Below are 18,710 nucleotides of genomic sequence, written 5' to 3' on the forward strand. Positions count from 1 at the left end.
AGAGAGAGAGAGAGAGAGAGAGAGAGAGAGAGAGAGAGAGAGAGGTTAACCTGAACCGCTGTCTGAGGAGAGAGAGAGACAGAGAGAGAGAGAGAGAGGTTAACCTGAACCACTGTCTGCAGAGAGAGAGAGAGAGAGAGAGAGAGAGAGAGAGAGAGAGAGAAAGAGAGAGAGAGAGGTTAACCTGAACCGCTGTCTGCAGAGAGAGAGAGAGAGAGAGAGAGAGAGAGAGAGAGAGAGAGAGAGGTTAACCTGAACCGCTGTCTGTAGAGAGAGAGAGAGAGAGAGAGAGAGAGAGAGAGAGAGAGAGAGAGAGAGAGAGAGAGAGACAGACAGAGAGAGAGAGAGAGAGAGAGGTTAACCTGAACCGCTGTCTGCAGAGAGAGAGAGAGAGACAGAGAGAGAGGTTAACCTGAACCGCTGTCTGTATAGGTCAAAAATAGCAGACCTACAAGTTCATAGCGCGGCACTCTGTGAGCTCGGCACTATGACCTTGTAGATCTGCTAAAGCATAACATAATTCTTAAAACACCAAAACGGGTTAATATACTGTATAATAATATGCTCTCTCTCCCTCTGTAGAGGCCTATTCATATAACTGCAGTGACCAGTTCTAGGTGATAAGGCGACCACCGAAATCTATAGGACGTGACGTCACACTGCGGTGATAAGAGAGTCAGACTCACCACCTCTCCCCCATCAACGTTCCAAACACACCTCTCCGTTTTCACTGACCACCGTTTCAGTGGTCACCTTTTATCATCTAAAACTGAATGAAGGTCTTAACTCTCTCTCTGTATCTTTCTCTCTCACACACGCACAGTAGTGCACACACACACACACACACACACACACACACACACGTGACACGACACCAGTGGTGGAAAATAACGAAGTACAATTACTTCGTTACTGTACTTAAGTACACGTTTTGAGAATTTGTACTTTTATTTACTATTTTTATTTTTCTGTATTTTTACTTTTACTTCGTTACATTTACAAGTCAAAAATCGTACTTTTTATCCGCTACATTAAAATTGGACACCTTTCGTTACTCGCTACACATTTCCACGCGAAATATGCGCAATCTCCGCATTTTCCACATAAAGTTTATAAAGTCATCGCCTCACTCATTCGTTCACATTCACACAGAAGCATGGTGGTGCGGTGCGTTGAAAAAGCTGGACAAGAAGCGCCCGTCTCTCTCTCTCTCTCTCTCTCTCTGGTGCGGTGAATAAATAACAGCAAGCCGCGCTGTGTGTGTGTGTGTGTGTGTGTGTGTGTGTGTGTGTGTGTGTGTGTGTGTGTGTGATGTGCGCTGATCTGCTGGTTATTGCAGTTCTGTTTTCGTCACATTATGTGACGAAAACAGAACTGCAATAGCAGCAGATGCAGCGCATGTGTATGGGACTCACATACACATCTTAACGTCAGGAACGTTACACGACTCAGTCACCCATCCAGGTGATTGCAATAATAATCACTGTAGGCCGTCTTTACCGTGCATTGCATGTAAACGTCTGTCGAACGGGATGGTCGTTAAAGTTGATATCGGTTTCAACTTTATCCCCCAATAATGAAATCCACATTTGTGCATAGGCCTATAGCCTACTGTAGGCTTTTTTTACTCTATTTAGAAGACATTTTCAAGCTCTTGCTAATGAAATGATCGATTATTTTTATGGAGAAATAATTTTACATGCATCTCAATGGGAGACAGTTTGCCCTGCAAAGTGGAGTGGGTGGGGCTTAATTAGTGAAGGGCTAATTATAATGCGTGAATTTTAAGAAATTATAATGTCTGTTTTGCAAATTGCAATGGCTCTCCCCATTCTCCCCTAAATCTGAAATATATATTTGTGTGAGCTTGCTTGCACCCTGAGTTGTTTGTAATGTTTGTAATGATAATGAGTGGCCAGTTTAGTTTCTAGTGTTTATCCCAACACAAACATTAAATGCCATTGATAATGAATGGCCAGTTTCGAGACGAGTGTTGAAATAAAGCCACTTTTGGACTTCATTTCTTTGTAGGCATTTTGAAAAGCATGTTGTAGCCTACTTTTTACTTGTACTTTTTACTTGTACTTTGTAATTTTTACTTTTATACTTAAGTACATTTTTACACCGGGTACTTTTTGTACTTAAGTACATTTAATTTGAGGTACTTTTACTTAAGTAACTTTCTTAATGGGTACTTTGTACTTTTACTTAAGTAATTTTCAAGTAGAGAATCAGTACTTCTACTTAAGTAAAATATTTTTGTACTTTTTCCACCACTGCACGACACACACAGTCGTGCACACAGACACAAAATGGTAAATGGTGCATTTATATAGAGCCTTTCTCCAAGGCACTTTACACATAGATTGTGCATCAGTTCACCCCATTCACACACCGATGGCGGCTGGAAACCATGCAAGGCACCGACCTGCACATCAGGAGCAATCAGGGGTTAAGTGTCTTGCTCAAGGACACTTCGACACTAACTCTGGGGGAGGAGCCCACAGGGTTCGAACTGGCAACCTTGCGGTTCCCATCCAGCCACTCTATACCCCCTGAGCCACCGCCACACACACGCACGCACGCACACGAACAGTACGTACGGTGTCGACGCCTCCCGCCATCAGCTCAGTGATGTTGGCTTTGATCAGGTCCAGGGACAGCTGTCCTTTCTCCATCAGCTGGCGCAGGACGCCCTGGTAGCGTCCCTCGGTGACCTCCGACCCCCCCGTCGACCCCCCCGTCGACCTCAGCGTCGACCCCGCCTGAGACATGTGCTGGTACCCCCGCTGGATCCGAGCCTCGGCTGACGAGGGGACGACGAGAGACGGAAAGAGAGAGGAGAGAGAGAGGAGTCGTCATTATTGCTCTGGGATTTATTTCAGGGCTGGGAGTTATAATTTGCATGTTCTGCCCATGTCCCTATGGAGCGCCGCAGTCCCGCCCCCTTTCAGAAAAGCGAGTGGCCCAGGAAGTGGAAGCCCCATGGGGGGCGGCGGTGGCTCAGGGGTAGAGTGCCTGGATGGGAACCGCAAGGTTGCCAGTTCAAACCCGGGCTCCCCCAGAGTTACTGTCGAAGTGTCCTTGAGCAAGACACTGAACCCCTAATTGCTCCCGATGTGCTAGTTGGTGCCTTGCATGGTTTCCGCTGCCATCGGTGTATGAATGGGTGAATGTAATGCACAATCTATGTAAAGCGCCTTGGATAAAGGCGCTATATAAATATATAAATGCACCATTTACCCATGCATTCTCCCATCGGCACTTTTAATATAATTTATTTAAAGACGGTTACGCCGCGGACAAAGCCAATTCGGATCGTGACGAATCATGACAATTAACACAATGTTTTGGGGCCGATCAAATAATTTATAAGACGAAAAACAAAACAAAATAGTGTTGTCTCCTGACTTTCTTTTCTTCTTTCTTAATGATTTGATCGTCCCAAAATATTGTGTTCATTGTCATGATTCGTCACGATCCGAATTGGCTTTGTCCGCGGCGTATAACCGTCTTTAAATAAATTATATTAAAAGTGCCGAAAGGGGGGACTGCGGCGCTCTATAGGCGCAGGGGTGTCAAACTGGTGATCCGCGGGCCACGTCGTCTCCTGCGGCCCGCCTGCCTCAAGCAAAATATAAAATATATATTTTTTTATATTTAAAATATAAAGGCTAATAAGTAAGGCTGATATTATATCGAACATGTACCTTCATCAGAGTGGAGAATATAAGTATAAATCAAGTTGAGCAAAGCCACTCTTCTCTTAATAGGGCCTAGGGTAGGTTGCACCATTATGAAATTATGACCGATATCCCATCTCCGAATATTTGCAAGGTCATATCTGCCTATAGGCCCTATAGAGCGTTGCAGTCCCGCCCCCTTTCATGACGACGCCAGGCTGCAGGAAATAATTCCCAATGCATTTTCCCCCATAGACATTTCAAATCGTATTTATTTAAAGACCTTTTAAAGGGACACTTCACCCTTTTTGCAAAAAAATATATGTTAATGTCCGCGGCGTAAAACGTCTTTAAATAAATACTTTCTGAAAAGTCTATGAGGAAAATGAACGGGGATTTATTCTCCGGGTCTCTCGAGGGGGCGGGACTGCGACGCTCTATATAGAGGCTTGGCCCCCAAAGCTTGTAAATAAATATTCAATCAATCAATAAAAATATACTATTTTTTCCAAGTGTCTGTTTTCACTACTGAATGAGATGAGTTGCACACATTACATGTAGAATTTATCCATTGACGGTCACGTTATACAATTGTGTCGTCAATATCTGTGAAAAAAATCTGGATTTTGAGACCGATCCGATAGAAAGACTATTATTATTATATGGTCGATTCCGATACGCATCTCTAGCAGGTATATCCTCACAAAAACAGCGGCGGGGCAGCAAAACTAATATCAAATATCTAAACACCGAATCAAGTAACATGAAAACTGTCTGGGGGTGATGTGTTCACATAAGCCTATGAGTAGACGAGGAAATTACCAAAAGTTTGTTTTTTTAAGTGAAATATCCCTTTAACCCACATTGGGCAGGAAACCCCTTTTGGTGTTATAGCATCATGCTATGCTTTAGCTATTGAAAAATAGCAGATCTACAAGCTACAACCTATACGAGCTTGTAGGTCTGCTATCGAAGAACGACTGACATAGAAACATAATAGCTTTTCCAGAAAACTGTCAGGATGTGTATAGAAGACATTTTTATAGGAACTGATCTCAGGTCAGTCTATAAATGGCTTTTTTTCCCATGAGCACTGACCGTGGGCGAAGATGTGGTCCCATGCGCTGGCGTGCTGCGTCCACAGGGGGGCGCGCAGCAGGTGCAGCAGGCGCGCGGGCAGGTAGAGCAGCGGGGGCGTGGTGGAGAGCATGCGCTCCAGAGCCCAGATGAAGCGCATGGACTCCTGGGAGGGAGAGGAGGAGAGCAGACCCATGCGCTCTCCGTACAGCACGTGGCAGCTGGCTGCACGGCGCATGCACACACACACACACACACACACACGCCAACAGATGTGCATTAGTCTGGCGCGGCATCAACGCTTGAAGAGATGAAAGGTGCAGATCGGATATTTATAGAAACAGCTGAAATAACCGGACGGACGGACGGACAGACAGACAGACGGACGGACGGACAGACAGACAGACAGACAGACAGACAGACAGACAGACAGACAGACAGACAGACAGACAGACAGACAGACAGACAGACAGACAGAGGGACGTTGATAGAGAATTGAGTGACAGACAGACAGACAGACGTTGATAGAGAATTGAGTGACAGACAGACAGACAGACGTTGATAGAGAATTGAGTGACAGACAGACAGACAGACAGACAGACAGACAGACAGACAGACAGACAGACGTTGATAGAGAATTGAGTGACAGACAGACAGACAGACAGACGTTGATAGAGAATTGAGTGACAGACAGACAGACAGACGTTGATAGATAATTGAGTGACAGACAGACAGACAGACAGACGTTGATAGAGATATGAGTGACAGACAGACAGACAGGACTAGCAGTGGACGAGATCCAGTATAAGTCGTTTTACACTTGGTTGCATGCTGAAAATAGATGATCTACAAGCTCAGCAATACGTCGCGCTATACGCATTGTGGGCTTGTAGATCGGCTATTTTCAGCAAGTGAAAAAAAAAGACAAAGACAAAGTCATCGAGGCCCGCCAAAACACATTTTGCTCGACTATAAATCAACTGTAGATTTAGTAGACTAAAATCTCATGATATTTAGTCGACTAGACTGACACTAAAACATTCCAGGTGACTAAAATGTGACTAAAACTATTTGCTGCCGAAAAACAACACTGGTGCATGGAGCTACGATGGTAACAATTACACACACACACACACACACACACACACCCTCCAGTGCGAAGCGGAACAGGTCGGGGCTGGGGTCAAAGGTGAGCGCGCCGCCCCGCCCCCCCTCCTGCCTCACCCTGGCGCGCAGCAGGGCGCAGAGGTCCTGGCACACCTCGTCCAGCAGGGGGACGAACCGCCGGACCGCCGACGACACCATCACCTCCCGGTTGAGCTGGATGCGGTCCGAGCGCCACTCCTCTCCGTTCCTATTGGAGGAGAGAGGAGAGAGGAGAGGGGAGGGGCGAGGGGAGAGGAGAGAGGGGAGATTTTTATCCTATAAATATATTGTAGAAAAAAGCTTTCGCACACCTAGAAATAAAGCCGGTATAGGGTTCCGGAGGGATCGAATTATCGAAACTTTGCCTTATTAAAAGGGGGTGTCAGTGATTTCAGTCAAAAACCCTTAGGTTTCGTTTTTGCCTTAAGGGACACAAGCTTTCATCCAATCAGGATAGAGAGCCAAAAACGAAACCTAAGGTTTTTTGACCCCCCCAGGGGTTAACTGGGGACAGGGAGGAACTCCTTATATGGTCAGCACACTCTATAGTAGAGAGGATTATCACAACAAAACAAAAAAATAAGTGATATTTGAATGAAGTGAAATCACTGACTCTACCTTTAAAAGTAAAACTCATGTACCGAGCAGATACGTGTATCTTTCTTCTTATCATTGATATCCAGTGGTGGAAAAAAGTACTCAATTGTTAAAGTACCAATACTGTAATTTATAACTATACTCCGTTGCAAGTAAAAGTACGGAATTGAAAATGTACTTAAAGTATACTAAAAGTAAAAGTATTGCAGAATGTCCCACTTCACAAGTTCAACATGTGCACAAAATCTATTGAAAGTAGCAGATCTACAAGCTCACAATGTGTCGCGTCGCGACGCATTGTGAGCTTGTAGATCGGACATTTTCAAATGGGCCGAAATGTATATAGGGATGCAGTGGTTACTGTATAATGCTCTCTAATCAAAATTAAAATCTCCAAAGTATAACTATAGTAACTAAAGTTTTCAAATAATTGTAGTGGAGTAAAAGTAAATAAGTAAGTTGTATATAGTGGAGTAGAAGTAAAAGCATTGGAAATTGTAAATACCGTACTCAAGTAAGGGCAAATTAAGTAAGTATACAGTACTTAAGTAAAAGTACTTAGTCACTTTCCACACAGCTGTGTTGTATAGTATCTGAAAAGCAGAACTGACTTGAGGAAGACCCCCTTGCTGTGTTGTAGTATCTGAAAAGCAGAACTGACTTGAGGAAGACCCCCTTGGCTGTGTTGTATAGTATCTGAAAGGCAGAACTGACTTGAGGAAGACCCCCTTGCTGTGTTGTAGTATCTGAAAAGCAGAACTGACTTGAGGAAGACCCCCTTGGCTGTGTTGTATAGTATCTGAAAGGCAGAACTGACTTGAGGAAGACCCCCTTGCTGTGTTGTATAGTATCTGAAAAGCAGAACTGACTTGAGGAAGACCCCCTTGGCTGTGTTGTATAGTATCTGAAAAGCAGAACTGACTTGAGGAAGAACCCCTTGGCTGTGTTGTGTAGTATCTGAAAAGCAGAACTGACTTGAGGAAGAACCCCTTGGCTGTGTTGTGTAGTATCTGAAAGCAGAACTGACTTGAGGAAGAACCCCCTTGGCTGTGTTGTATAGTATCTGAAAGGCAGAACTGACTTGAGGAAGAACCCCTTGGCTGTGTTGTGTAGTATCTGAAAAGCAGAACTGACTTGAGGAAGACCCCCTTGCTGTGTTGCCGCGTCTCCCGGTGCGTGGCCCACGGCTGGAGGGTCATCCTCCGGGGGTGGAAGCCCTCGGCGCGGAAGAGCTCGCTGATGTCGGCCGGCAGCATGATGTTCAGACTGCTCTGAGTGCCCACGTACTCCCTGCGCACGCACACACATACACACACACGCACACACACATGATTTTTAGAAGACATTTGTGACCAGATTTGACTTGAGAGAGACCATCGCGCAAATTCCAGCTTTTCACCAGAGGAGAAAAACGTATTTTTTTATTCTATTTTCCAAAATGAGTTTAAAGGGACACTTCACCCTTTTTGCAAAAAAAATATATGTTAATGACGTTTAGAAGCTTTAGAACACTTCCCTGGGGGTCTTTATGTGTGTAATATGTGGTTTTAGATATTTTAGATTGTAGCAGTGAGCCTATAGTGTCTCTGATGTCATGGACACTGGTCTCACTACCTTCCTGGACTACAATTCCCATAATTAAGCTGTCTTACTGAGACAAAATGTAGTCCAGGAAGGAAGTGACCCCAGTGTCCATGACATCAGAGACACTGGGCTCACTGCTACAATCTAAAATATCTAAAACCACATATTACACACATAGGCCCTCATTTATCAATCGAGTGTAAAATCTGCCACGGATTCGAGTGCAGGTTTCGTAGTACACCCACGTCGCCACGGCATTTATAAAGTGATCGCAAACAGCTGATCCTTCCTTAATTTCGTCCTGACGTTAATAAATGTGACGGCTGAAATCTATCTGGCACGCCCTATGAAATCAAGCCTCGCCCTCGTTTTTGCGACATGAACAATCACAATACGACGGCTGGTAAGTTTGGTAACCAGGGTTACAGGAAAAAATAAGTTTCTCCCGTGCCTTGCTGCCCACACCCCCCTCTCGACACACACACACACACACACACACACACACACACACACACACACACACACACACACAAACAGACGCACACGCAACTTGCAACTTGTTGTATCTTAAATAAATAAACCTGCATGAATTAAATAAAGCTGTAGGTCTGTTTCTCCTCTCGCTTCGCTTCCCCCTTGCTGCCCGCCTCACCCCCCCCCCGCCCGCACGCTGACGCACATATCGCAATTTGCAAGCAACTGTCACTGTGTGTTGTTAGTTGTACAGTTATATTAAATTATTAAAGTATTTTTAATTTAATATACAACAAGATCTATTAGTGAACGAAAACCTGAACCTGTGAACCATGAATTAAATAACAAATAGGCGCGCGCGCGCGCGCACACACACACACTGACACACACACACACACACACACGCTGCTGTTTTGCATAGGTGCTGCTCCTCGATCCTGATCCTGTCCTGTCTGCCTGTCTGTCTGTCTGTCCGTGACACCGTGATCAACTGACCATGCACGTTCGACAGTCTATTTAGATTGCCTCACAGTCGCTAGTCGCTGCAGTGGATAGGCTGTCAACTCAACTCAACTGTCAATATATGAATGTGCAGCTAAAACCGTAGCCCATGTGGCTGGCACTGGAGGAGTGGTGGTGGTGGGCTGGCTGGGTAGCCTACATCTCCGATGCGGTTCCCACTTGCGCTGGCGGTACATTTGGCATTCGAGCGACGCGTCGGGTTTATTAAACGAGGAGGAGATTGCACATGTAACTCCAGAAAGACATCGGCCTACTGTATATTAGGCTACAGTATATAGGCTACCCATGCATGTTGGGACTCTCCGCAGCTGCAGGCAGCACTGCACTATAGGCTATACTTTCCAACGTCATGGAAATATTCCAGCACAGACAGCCCAAATCCTCGCATGTATGCGCTCATGCAAAACACTGTTTAAATGGCTTAAATCAAGTGCGATTTTAATTGTAAAGTTGGAAAGCTCCTATAAATTTAATATGACACAAAGACACATCTTGTAGGTCCATTCCTTTTTCTTTTTCTTTTTTACATGTAGCCCATATACATACAGTTTTATATTAACATTTTAGGAGTGAATACATATGTTTCGATGCCTTTGGCAGCCTCTCAGCTGGTCAAACAATGCTGCTCCGCCGTTCTGCGACAGAAAAACATGCGTACGCCAGCTGAGGAGCAAACGTGGAAATTGAACGTTGTCACGTTCAATTTCAAGCTTTGGCGGAAATGGTAAATGTCAAAAATGTCGGTAATTTCGGCGTGCACCCATATTTTGGCGTACGCACGGTTGATAAATGAGGGCCATAAAGACCCCCAGGAAAGTGTTCTAAAGCTCCTAAACGTCATTAACATATATTGTTTTGCAAAAAGGGTGAAGTGTCCCTTTAATAGCACAGGCAGACTCTTCACATACTAGAACTGGAGCATGTCTGAAATAAGTGTCAGAGCTGACATCGACATGTAAATATGAAATAAATGCTTAAACATGTAGCCATAGGTGTAACGTTGCAGACCACGGAAGTGAACCTTTCAAGCACGTTTTCTCAACTCGATGTTTTCCGCAAGACATTATACTCTATACAAGCCACATCTCCAAAACTGGTGGGTCAAACTGAACAACCAATATGTCAATTTGAAGCTATATGTTTCCCTGATTCCCTGAAAATTCTAAAGAATCCAATGGCAGTCCCTCAGTCACATTTATAGTCACATTTGTAAAATGTTGTCAGGTTGTCAGGTGAAAAGAAGCAGCTTGGACTCCTCATGCATAGAAGGAGGCATGAGGTCAGTCCGCTGCCCCCCCCCCAAAAATACACAAAAGCCCGGATTCATGGACAATACCATATGAAATTCCACCCGGGAGACCAATTGTGTCGGACTGTGGCAGCGAGACGTATCAGACAGCAGAGTTTATTGAATATTTCCTGAACCCACTGTCGATAAAACACCCCAGTTTTATAAAAGACACTTACGATTTTGTGGACAAAATTAAAGCTATTAAAGTAGGAAAGGAGGCCCTTCTATTTTCAATAGATATAGACAGCCTCTACACAAACATTGAAACAGAATCAGGACTCCAAGCAGTCAGGGAAGTCTTTAGTAAATACCCAGACACAAGTCGACCAGAGGAGGAAATACTCCAATTACTAGACTTAAATCTAACCCAGAATGATTTTTCCTTTAACAACAAATTCTATTTACAAATCAAAGGCACGGCCATGGGAAAGAGATTTGCACCATCTTATGCAAACATTTACATGAGCATATGGGAACAGACCGCACTAGAAAAATGCAGACTTAAACCGACACATTACTATAGATTTCTAGATGATATATTTGGAATATGGGAACATAGCCAAGAAGAATTCCAGGAATTTATTGATGTTTTAAATAGCCATCATAGATCCATAACGATAAAATATGTGACACACACAGAAAGGATTGACTTTCTTGATGTAACAATCTTCAAGGGCCCAAACTTTAACACAAATGGGAAACTAGACTTAAAAGTATTCTTTAAAGAAACAGACACTCACGCCCTATTACACAAAACGTCATTCCACCCGACACACTCCTACACAGGAATAGTCAAATCACAACTACTAAGATTCCATAGGATTTGCACGCAAAGAAGTGATTTCAAAATAGCTTGTAAAACTCTATTTAATGCCCTCAGACTAAGAGGATACACTAGGACCTTCCTCCGGAAAGCCCAAAAAACCTTCTTAGAAATAAAAGTGCGAGATACAGGCCCCAAATTGGCCCTGATAACCAGTTATTCAACACAGAGCACACTAGCCAACAACAGAATAAAAAGGAATTTTGAGAACCGAACAGACGATCTTCTAAAAGATTATAAAATTATATCGGCCTACAGAAAAAATAAAAACCTTAAAGATTATCTAGTACACAGCAAGCTAAAAGAAATCAACACACCAGCACGCCAGGGACCAGAATACTTCAAACCCAAACAATTAGTAAAAAATAGAACCACAAAACGCGTCTTGGAGATTAAACAACAAATAACAGCCAGAACCAGCAACTGCATTTATTTAATCACATGTGAAAAATGTGGTTTACAATATGTCGGAGAGACAGGTAAAACAATAGGTACTAGGCTGGGACGACACAGATACAATATTAACAATGCCAAAAAGACAACCACAAGATTGGTGCAACATTTTATGGCGCACGGCATTGGAGCTCTAAAATGCGCTGGACTTCAACACAATCCTAACTGGACAGTAGGACAAAGACGTTTTAATGAAAAACAGTGGATTAAGAACCTCAACACGGATTTTCCTCGAGGCTTAAACATGCCTAAAATTAGATCTTGAACACTAAAAAACTTAAACTCAGGATTAAACTGGAGAAATCTAAAAGTGATTGGATCAGACTTCCTTCGGATACATGGCGAATGCATTTATTCCTTGCATTGTGCCTACACATGTCGCGACCTGCGGTCGCGACATGTGTAGGCACAGTGCACTGAAATCTTTTAATTCCCCCCCCCAGGTTGGCAGAGGAAGTGTATAGCGCCCAGGATTACTTAGATAATTGGCACTGGGTGAAAAGAAAAACTGGGTTACAAAATCATGGGATATTTTTTTTTTTTTAATAAAAAGATCACAGCACGCCTGTATATCGTACCTGTAAATGGGCCCCAGCGTGTTGAAGTGTATCATAATCTACCCAGTGTACCTGTAAATGGGCCCCAGCATGTTGAAGTGTATCATAATCTACCCAGTGTACCTGTAAATGGGCCCCAGCATGTTGAAGTGTATCATAATCTACCCAGTGTACCTGTAAATGGGCCCCAGCATGTTGAAGTGTATCATATTCTACCCAGTGTACCTGTAAATGGGCCCCAGTGTGTTGAAGGTCCTCTCCATGTGCTTGTGGAGCGTGCGGAAGCGTCCCTCTCTCCAGAACCTCAGCAGGTTGACCCAGCCGCTCCTCCCCGTGTGGGGGATGTCCTCGAACCTCCGCACGCCGCCTCCCCCCCCTGCAGCATGCATGCACACAGACACAGACAGACATGAGTGCATGTGGGATTTTCCTCGTCTGACACGTTGACCCATTCTTCTGACCCGAGATCAGATTCATACGAGGTTTCCAACTGGGACACACACTGGTCTTGATTATAACGCGTTCTGACCTGAGATCAGATTCTAAAAAAAAATGTCAGTCGTTGTTTGATTTTTCAAAAAATAGCAGACCTATACAAGCTCGTAGCGTGCCACTCGGTGGCGCGCTATGAGCTTGTAGATCTGCTATTTTTCAATAGCTAAAGCATATCGTGATGCCAACATCAAAATGGGTTCCCGTTCAGAATGGGTTAATATTTCGACTGACTGTGAACCAGCGGGACCACCACCCTGACTTATATAATCAACCCTGGGGACCACTATTGGGTTGGGTGGGGATATGGGCTATAAGATTAGTGCTTTTGTAAGTTAAAGGACCACTTCACCACTTTTCAACCTATCTTCATATAATAGGTCCTCACTAATAATGATGATAAAATGGCACGATTTTTTTCTACTCAGTCCGTGTCTCATAGGAGGGCTGTGGGCAGTTTAGAAACCGTCTTCCAGTGACATCATCATTAGGCAGATTTTTTTAAAACAAGATTTTTTTTTTACAAAAATGTTTAGATTTTATCGTGAGAACGATGGCTTCCATTTTCGCGTTGCAACTTTTCAGGACTAGAAAGCCTGCAGTTTCTATTAGCTTGTATTCCCCATCGATGATGTCACTGGAAGACGGTTTCTGAACTGCCCACAGCCCTTCCTATGAGACACAGACCGAGTAGAAGAAAATGTGCGCAATTTTTTCATGATTATTTGTGAGGACCTATACTATATGGAGATAGGTTGAAAAGTGGTGAAGTGGTCCTTTAACACTTTCCATGTGTATACATATCCCATTGACTACTACTGGTAAAATGTCCTAATAATAATAATGACTCAACCAGACAATCCGGTGCACTTCCCCCTTTCTTGAGATTCTAACTCCCTTTTTCTGTTGAATTTCTTGAACTCTAACTTGTCAGTAAATGACTACATGGATGGACAGTCATCATAAGGTCACCAGGTCATTCAGTTCACGGTTTCTCAACTAGTGGACAGAACATTTAAAACAAATCAACAAATCCTACATTACTAAATCCATACATGGTCAGGGACCACATGCAATACCGCCACGGACCACCAGTGGTCCACGGACCACCTGTTGAAAACCCATGGTCTAATTAATACTATATATTTATGACAAAAAAAATGGTGGCTGGATGGTAACCGCAAGGTTGCCAGTTCGAACCCGGGCTCGCCCTGCAGAGTTAGTGTCGAAGTGCCCTTGAGCAAGACACTGAACGCCTCATTGATCCTGATGTGCTGGTTGGTGCCTTGCATGGTTTCCGGCCGCCATCGGTGTGTGAATGTGTGTGTGAATGGGTGAATGTAATGCACAATCTATGTAAAGGTGTGTGTATGGGTGAATGTAATGCACAATCTATGTAAAGGTGTGTGAATGGGTGAAGGTAATGCACAATCTATGTAAAGGTGTGTGAATGGGTGAATGTAATGCACAATGTAAAGGTGTGTGAATGGGTGAATGTAATGCACAATGTAAAGGTGTGTGAATGGGTGAATGTAATGCACAATCTATATGTAAAGGTGTGTGAATGGGCGAATGTAATGCACAATCTATGTAAAGGTGTGAATGGGTGAATGTAATGCACAATCTATGTAAAGGTGTGTGAATGGGTGAATGTAATCTATGTAAAGCACCTTGGATAAAGGCGCTATATAAATGCACCATTTACCATTTAAATGAAAAATAAGCTATGATGACTAAAACTATAAGATATAAATAATATATTGACAATGTTGTGAACAAATCAAAAACTAAAAAACTAGACTAAAATGTTAGGAAGGGACTAAAGTGGTTGTCCATCTGCTATTTTCAGCTAGTGTAAAATCAGCCATTATACGACTGCATCAAGGCCCCACCGAAATACATTTTAGTCGACTAAATCTGAAGTTGATTTAGTCTTACGATATTTAGCACGCAAATAAAACTAGACCCTAACACTTAAAAAAAACATTCCAGGTGACTAAAATAAAATGTGACCTAAACCTAAATGAAAACTATTCAAAAAGACTATATGAACTATACAAAGTCTATATATACAACTAAAGATTTGCTGTCAAAATCAACCACTGCCCTTGCATCATCATCACCTCCTCCTCTGCCCTGCTTCCTCTTCGTCGTCTTCCCCTCCTCCTCCTCCTCGGACTCCTTCTTCTTCTCCCCCGTGATTATCCTCTGGCGGTCGTCTCTCGTCGCGCCGACGACCACCGGCGTCTCTGCCACGCCGCCGCCACCACCACCACCACCACCACCACCGCCGCCGCACATGAGCCTCCGTGTAAAAGACGCCGTCCTCCTACCTCCTCCTCCTCCTGTCCCCCGCGGCAGAGAACACACACGGGACCGGCTCCACATGGCGCCTCCGAATGAATGAAACACACAGACAGACAGACAGACAGACGGGACGAGACGGACTAGTGTCTCTGTCCTCTCCACTCTGCAGGTTCCTACTGCCTCAGTCGGCCCCTCTCTCTCTCTCTCTCTCTCTCTCTCTCTCTTCGTCCTCCAGGCATCCAACATGATGCTGATAGTGGTTGAGTTATGGACGGAGGGCAAGAGTTCAAGAAAAAGACAACCAACACTGTCCAACGCACGCACGCACACAGAAACGCACACAAACGCAAACGCAAACACACACACACACACACACATGCACACGCCTGCTCAGGCGCAGACTTACTTTGAAGCCACAAATTGTACTACAAGGAATCAAATATAGCAGGAATGGATAATAATTCATGAACACCTAAAGTACAAATAGCACCTTCTCCCACGCACGCACGCCACACACACACACACACACACACACACACACACCAAGGCTCCCCGTGACAACTGAAATGTAGCAGGATTTGGCCCCGAGCGTGTGTATCGTGTGCGACTGTGTGCAGCTAATCTGGTCAAACCGCTGGAGCGTTATAGGTGTTCCACTTTGGACAATACCATATGAAATTCCACCCGGGGGACCAATTGTACATGTGTCTGACTGTGGCAGTGAGACTTATCAGACAGCAGAGTATATTGAATACTGTCAATAAGAAACCCCAGTTAAAGCTATTACAGTAAGAAAGGAGGCCTCTACACAAACATTGAGACAGAAGCAGCACTACAAGCAGTAAAAGAAGTGTTTAGTACTAAATACCCAGACACAAATCGACCATAGAGGAGGAATTACTCCAATTACTAGACTTAAATCTAACCCAGAATGATTTTTCCTTTAACAACAAGTTCTATTTACAAATCAAATGGGAAATTTGCACCATCTTATGCGAACATTTACATGAGCATATGGGAACAGACAGCGCTAGAAAAATGCAGACTAAAACCAACACATTATTATAGGTTCCTGGATGATATATTTGGGATATGGGAACATAGCAAAGAAGAATTCCAGGAATTCATTGATGTGTTAAATAGCCATCATAGATCCATAACGATAAAAGATGTGACACACACAGAAAGGATTGACTTTCTTGATGTAACAATCTTCAAGGGCCCAAACTCTAACACAAACGGGAAACTAGATTTAAACGTTTTCTTTAAAGAAACAGACACGCACGCCTTACTACACAAAACGTCATTCCACCCGGCACATTCCTACACAGGAATAGTCAAATCACAACTACTAAGATTCCATAGGATTTGCACGCAAAGAAGTGATTTCAAAATAGCTTGTAAAACGCTATTTAATGCCCTCAGACTAAGAGGATACACGAGGACATTCCTCCGGAAAGCTCACAATACCTTTTTAGAAGTAAGAGTGCAGGATCCAGGCCCCAAATTAGCCCTGATAACCAGTTATTCCACACAGAGCAGACTAGCCAACAACAGAATAAAAAGGAATTTTGAGAACCGAACGGATGATCTTCTAAAAGATTATAAAATTACATCGGCCTACAGAAAAAACAAAAATCTTAAAGACTATCTAGTACACAGCAAGCTAAAATAAATCAACACACCGGCACGCCAGGGACCAGAATACTTCAAACCCAAACAATTAGTCAAAAATAGAACTACAAAACGCGTGTTGGAGATTAAACAACATATAACAGCCAGAACCAGCAACTGCATTTATTTAATCACATGTGAAAAATGTGGTTTACAATTATGTCGGAGAAACGGGTAAAACAATAGCTACAAGGCTGGGACAACACAGATACAATATTAACAATGCAAAAAAGACAACCACAAGGTTGGTTCAACATTTCATGGCTCACGGCATTGAAGCCCTAAAAGGCGCTGGACTTTCAACACAATCCCAACTGGACAGTAGGACAAAGACGTTTTAATGAAAAACAGTGAACCTCAACACGGATTTTCCTGGAGGCTTAAACATGCCTAAAATCAGATCTTGAACACAACAGAACTTAAACTCAGGATTAAACTGGAGTAAATCTAAAAGTGATTGGATCAGACTTCCTTCGGATACATGGCGAATGCATTCATTCCTTGCATTGTGCCTACAACATGTGTAGGCACAATGCACTGAAGTCTTTCTGTGCCTGTGCCTGACATGCGTGGTCAAACAAGTGTTTTATTATACTATAAAATGTCGTCAGTCAGTCTGACATCATCAGAATAAACAACACTAATAATGGCAACGCAGCATGTACAGGACTAACACTACAGAGAGAAGTCTATACAGTATACAGCTACAGAGAGTGTTGTCCCTCCATTGCACAAATACAGTAGATAAGATATACGCTTTAATCTTTAATAATAGGACAGTTGATTCTCAGAGTGATAAACTAAAAACTGAGTCATGAGTCCTTGACAGCCCCTATACGTCGACGTCGTTGTACGACAAGTAAACGAAACAATCGTGTGTGTGTGTGTGTGTGTGTGTGTATGTATGTGTGTGTGTGCGCGCGTGCGTGCGTGCGTGTGTGTACGTCATGACTCAAGCATCCGTTGTCATTTCATAAACTGCAAAAGTATAGCTGTTTGCTTTGTAGTTTTAGCTCTTGTGCTGCTGCTCACGACCTGAGAGGAATTACAGTACATGGATGGAGAACGCTATATACATATAGATCTAAAAACCAGAGAGACTCCTCATTGGCCGCTGCGGTTCGTTGGAGCGACCTGGATCGCACGGGAGAGCAGAATGCACCGGAAGTGTGGAACACGGGAGGGCAGAATGCGCCGGAAGTGTGGAACATGGGGAGGGCAGAATGCGCCGGAAGTGTGGAACACGGGAGGGCAGAATGCACCGGAAGTGTGGAACACGGGAGGGCAGAATGCGCCGGAAGTGTGGAACACGGGAGGGCAGAATGCGCCGGAAGTGTGGAACACGGGGGGGCAGAATGCACCGGAAGTGTGGAACACGGGAGGGCAGAATGCACCGGAAGTGTGGAACACGGGGGGGCAGAATGCGCCGGAAGTGTGGAACACGGGAGGGCAGAATGCGCCGGAAGTGTGGAACACGGGAGGGCAGAATGCACCGGAAGTGTGGAAGCAGCCGAGCCTTTTAAGTTAACGCATTTGTGCATGTCCTCTCCGCCTCTGAATGGCCTATACCGGAATGTCTGCTCTGTTGTCACACACGCGGAAGCTTGCAAAAGAAAAGAAAAAGTCTGCACGCCGCTTTGAAAGCGCCCCAAAAAACGTTATTTATACCAAGACAAAAAAAACACAAAAAAAACCCAACGTTTCAGCCTCTGTGCAGGCCTTCGGTAGACCTATACGACGAGGAAGCTTGCCCTCCCTGTGAGATACAGACGCCCCCAGAGCCCGAAGGAGGCGTCTATACCATTCTAAAGCCAAATTCCAATACCCCAAAATCTCGGCCACTCCGCTCACTCACACTCAGTCAGCATGGCAAAACGATGGTACCGTCTTGTGGACTTCATACAACTTACATAGAGATTACATGAATTACTGAATACCGATCTGCTAATGAACAAAACCGCAAATGATTTACATTCGGCCACTGACATTATTATGTGATTGTCTACATACACGATTGTCACACATTTCAG

General features: G+C 44.0%; 1 protein-coding gene across 1 annotated transcript in view; it reads right to left on the reverse strand.

Annotated features, from left to right (window-relative positions):
- The window catches only part of cyp11c1 (cytochrome P450, family 11, subfamily C, polypeptide 1), a gene marked incomplete at its 5' end in the record, with an annotated part of 16,495 nt that extends 1,408 nt beyond the window's left edge, over positions 1-15,087 (reverse strand). Inside the window, 6 exons of the mRNA XM_080768371.1 lie at positions 2,604-2,806; positions 4,782-4,985; positions 5,909-6,114; positions 7,638-7,793; positions 12,433-12,583; positions 14,823-15,087. Of these exons, the coding sequence (XP_080624497.1) occupies positions 2,604-2,806; positions 4,782-4,985; positions 5,909-6,114; positions 7,638-7,793; positions 12,433-12,583; positions 14,823-15,087 (1,185 nt within the window). The remainder of the gene's footprint in view (positions 1-2,603; positions 2,807-4,781; positions 4,986-5,908; positions 6,115-7,637; positions 7,794-12,432; positions 12,584-14,822) is intronic.
- Between the last annotated feature and the right edge of the window lie 3,623 nt (positions 15,088-18,710).

Source organism: Protomyctophum bolini (assembly GCF_963924005.1).
Source record: "Protomyctophum bolini genome assembly, chromosome: 7".
Classification (NCBI taxonomy): domain Eukaryota; kingdom Metazoa; phylum Chordata; class Actinopteri; order Myctophiformes; family Myctophidae; genus Protomyctophum; species Protomyctophum bolini.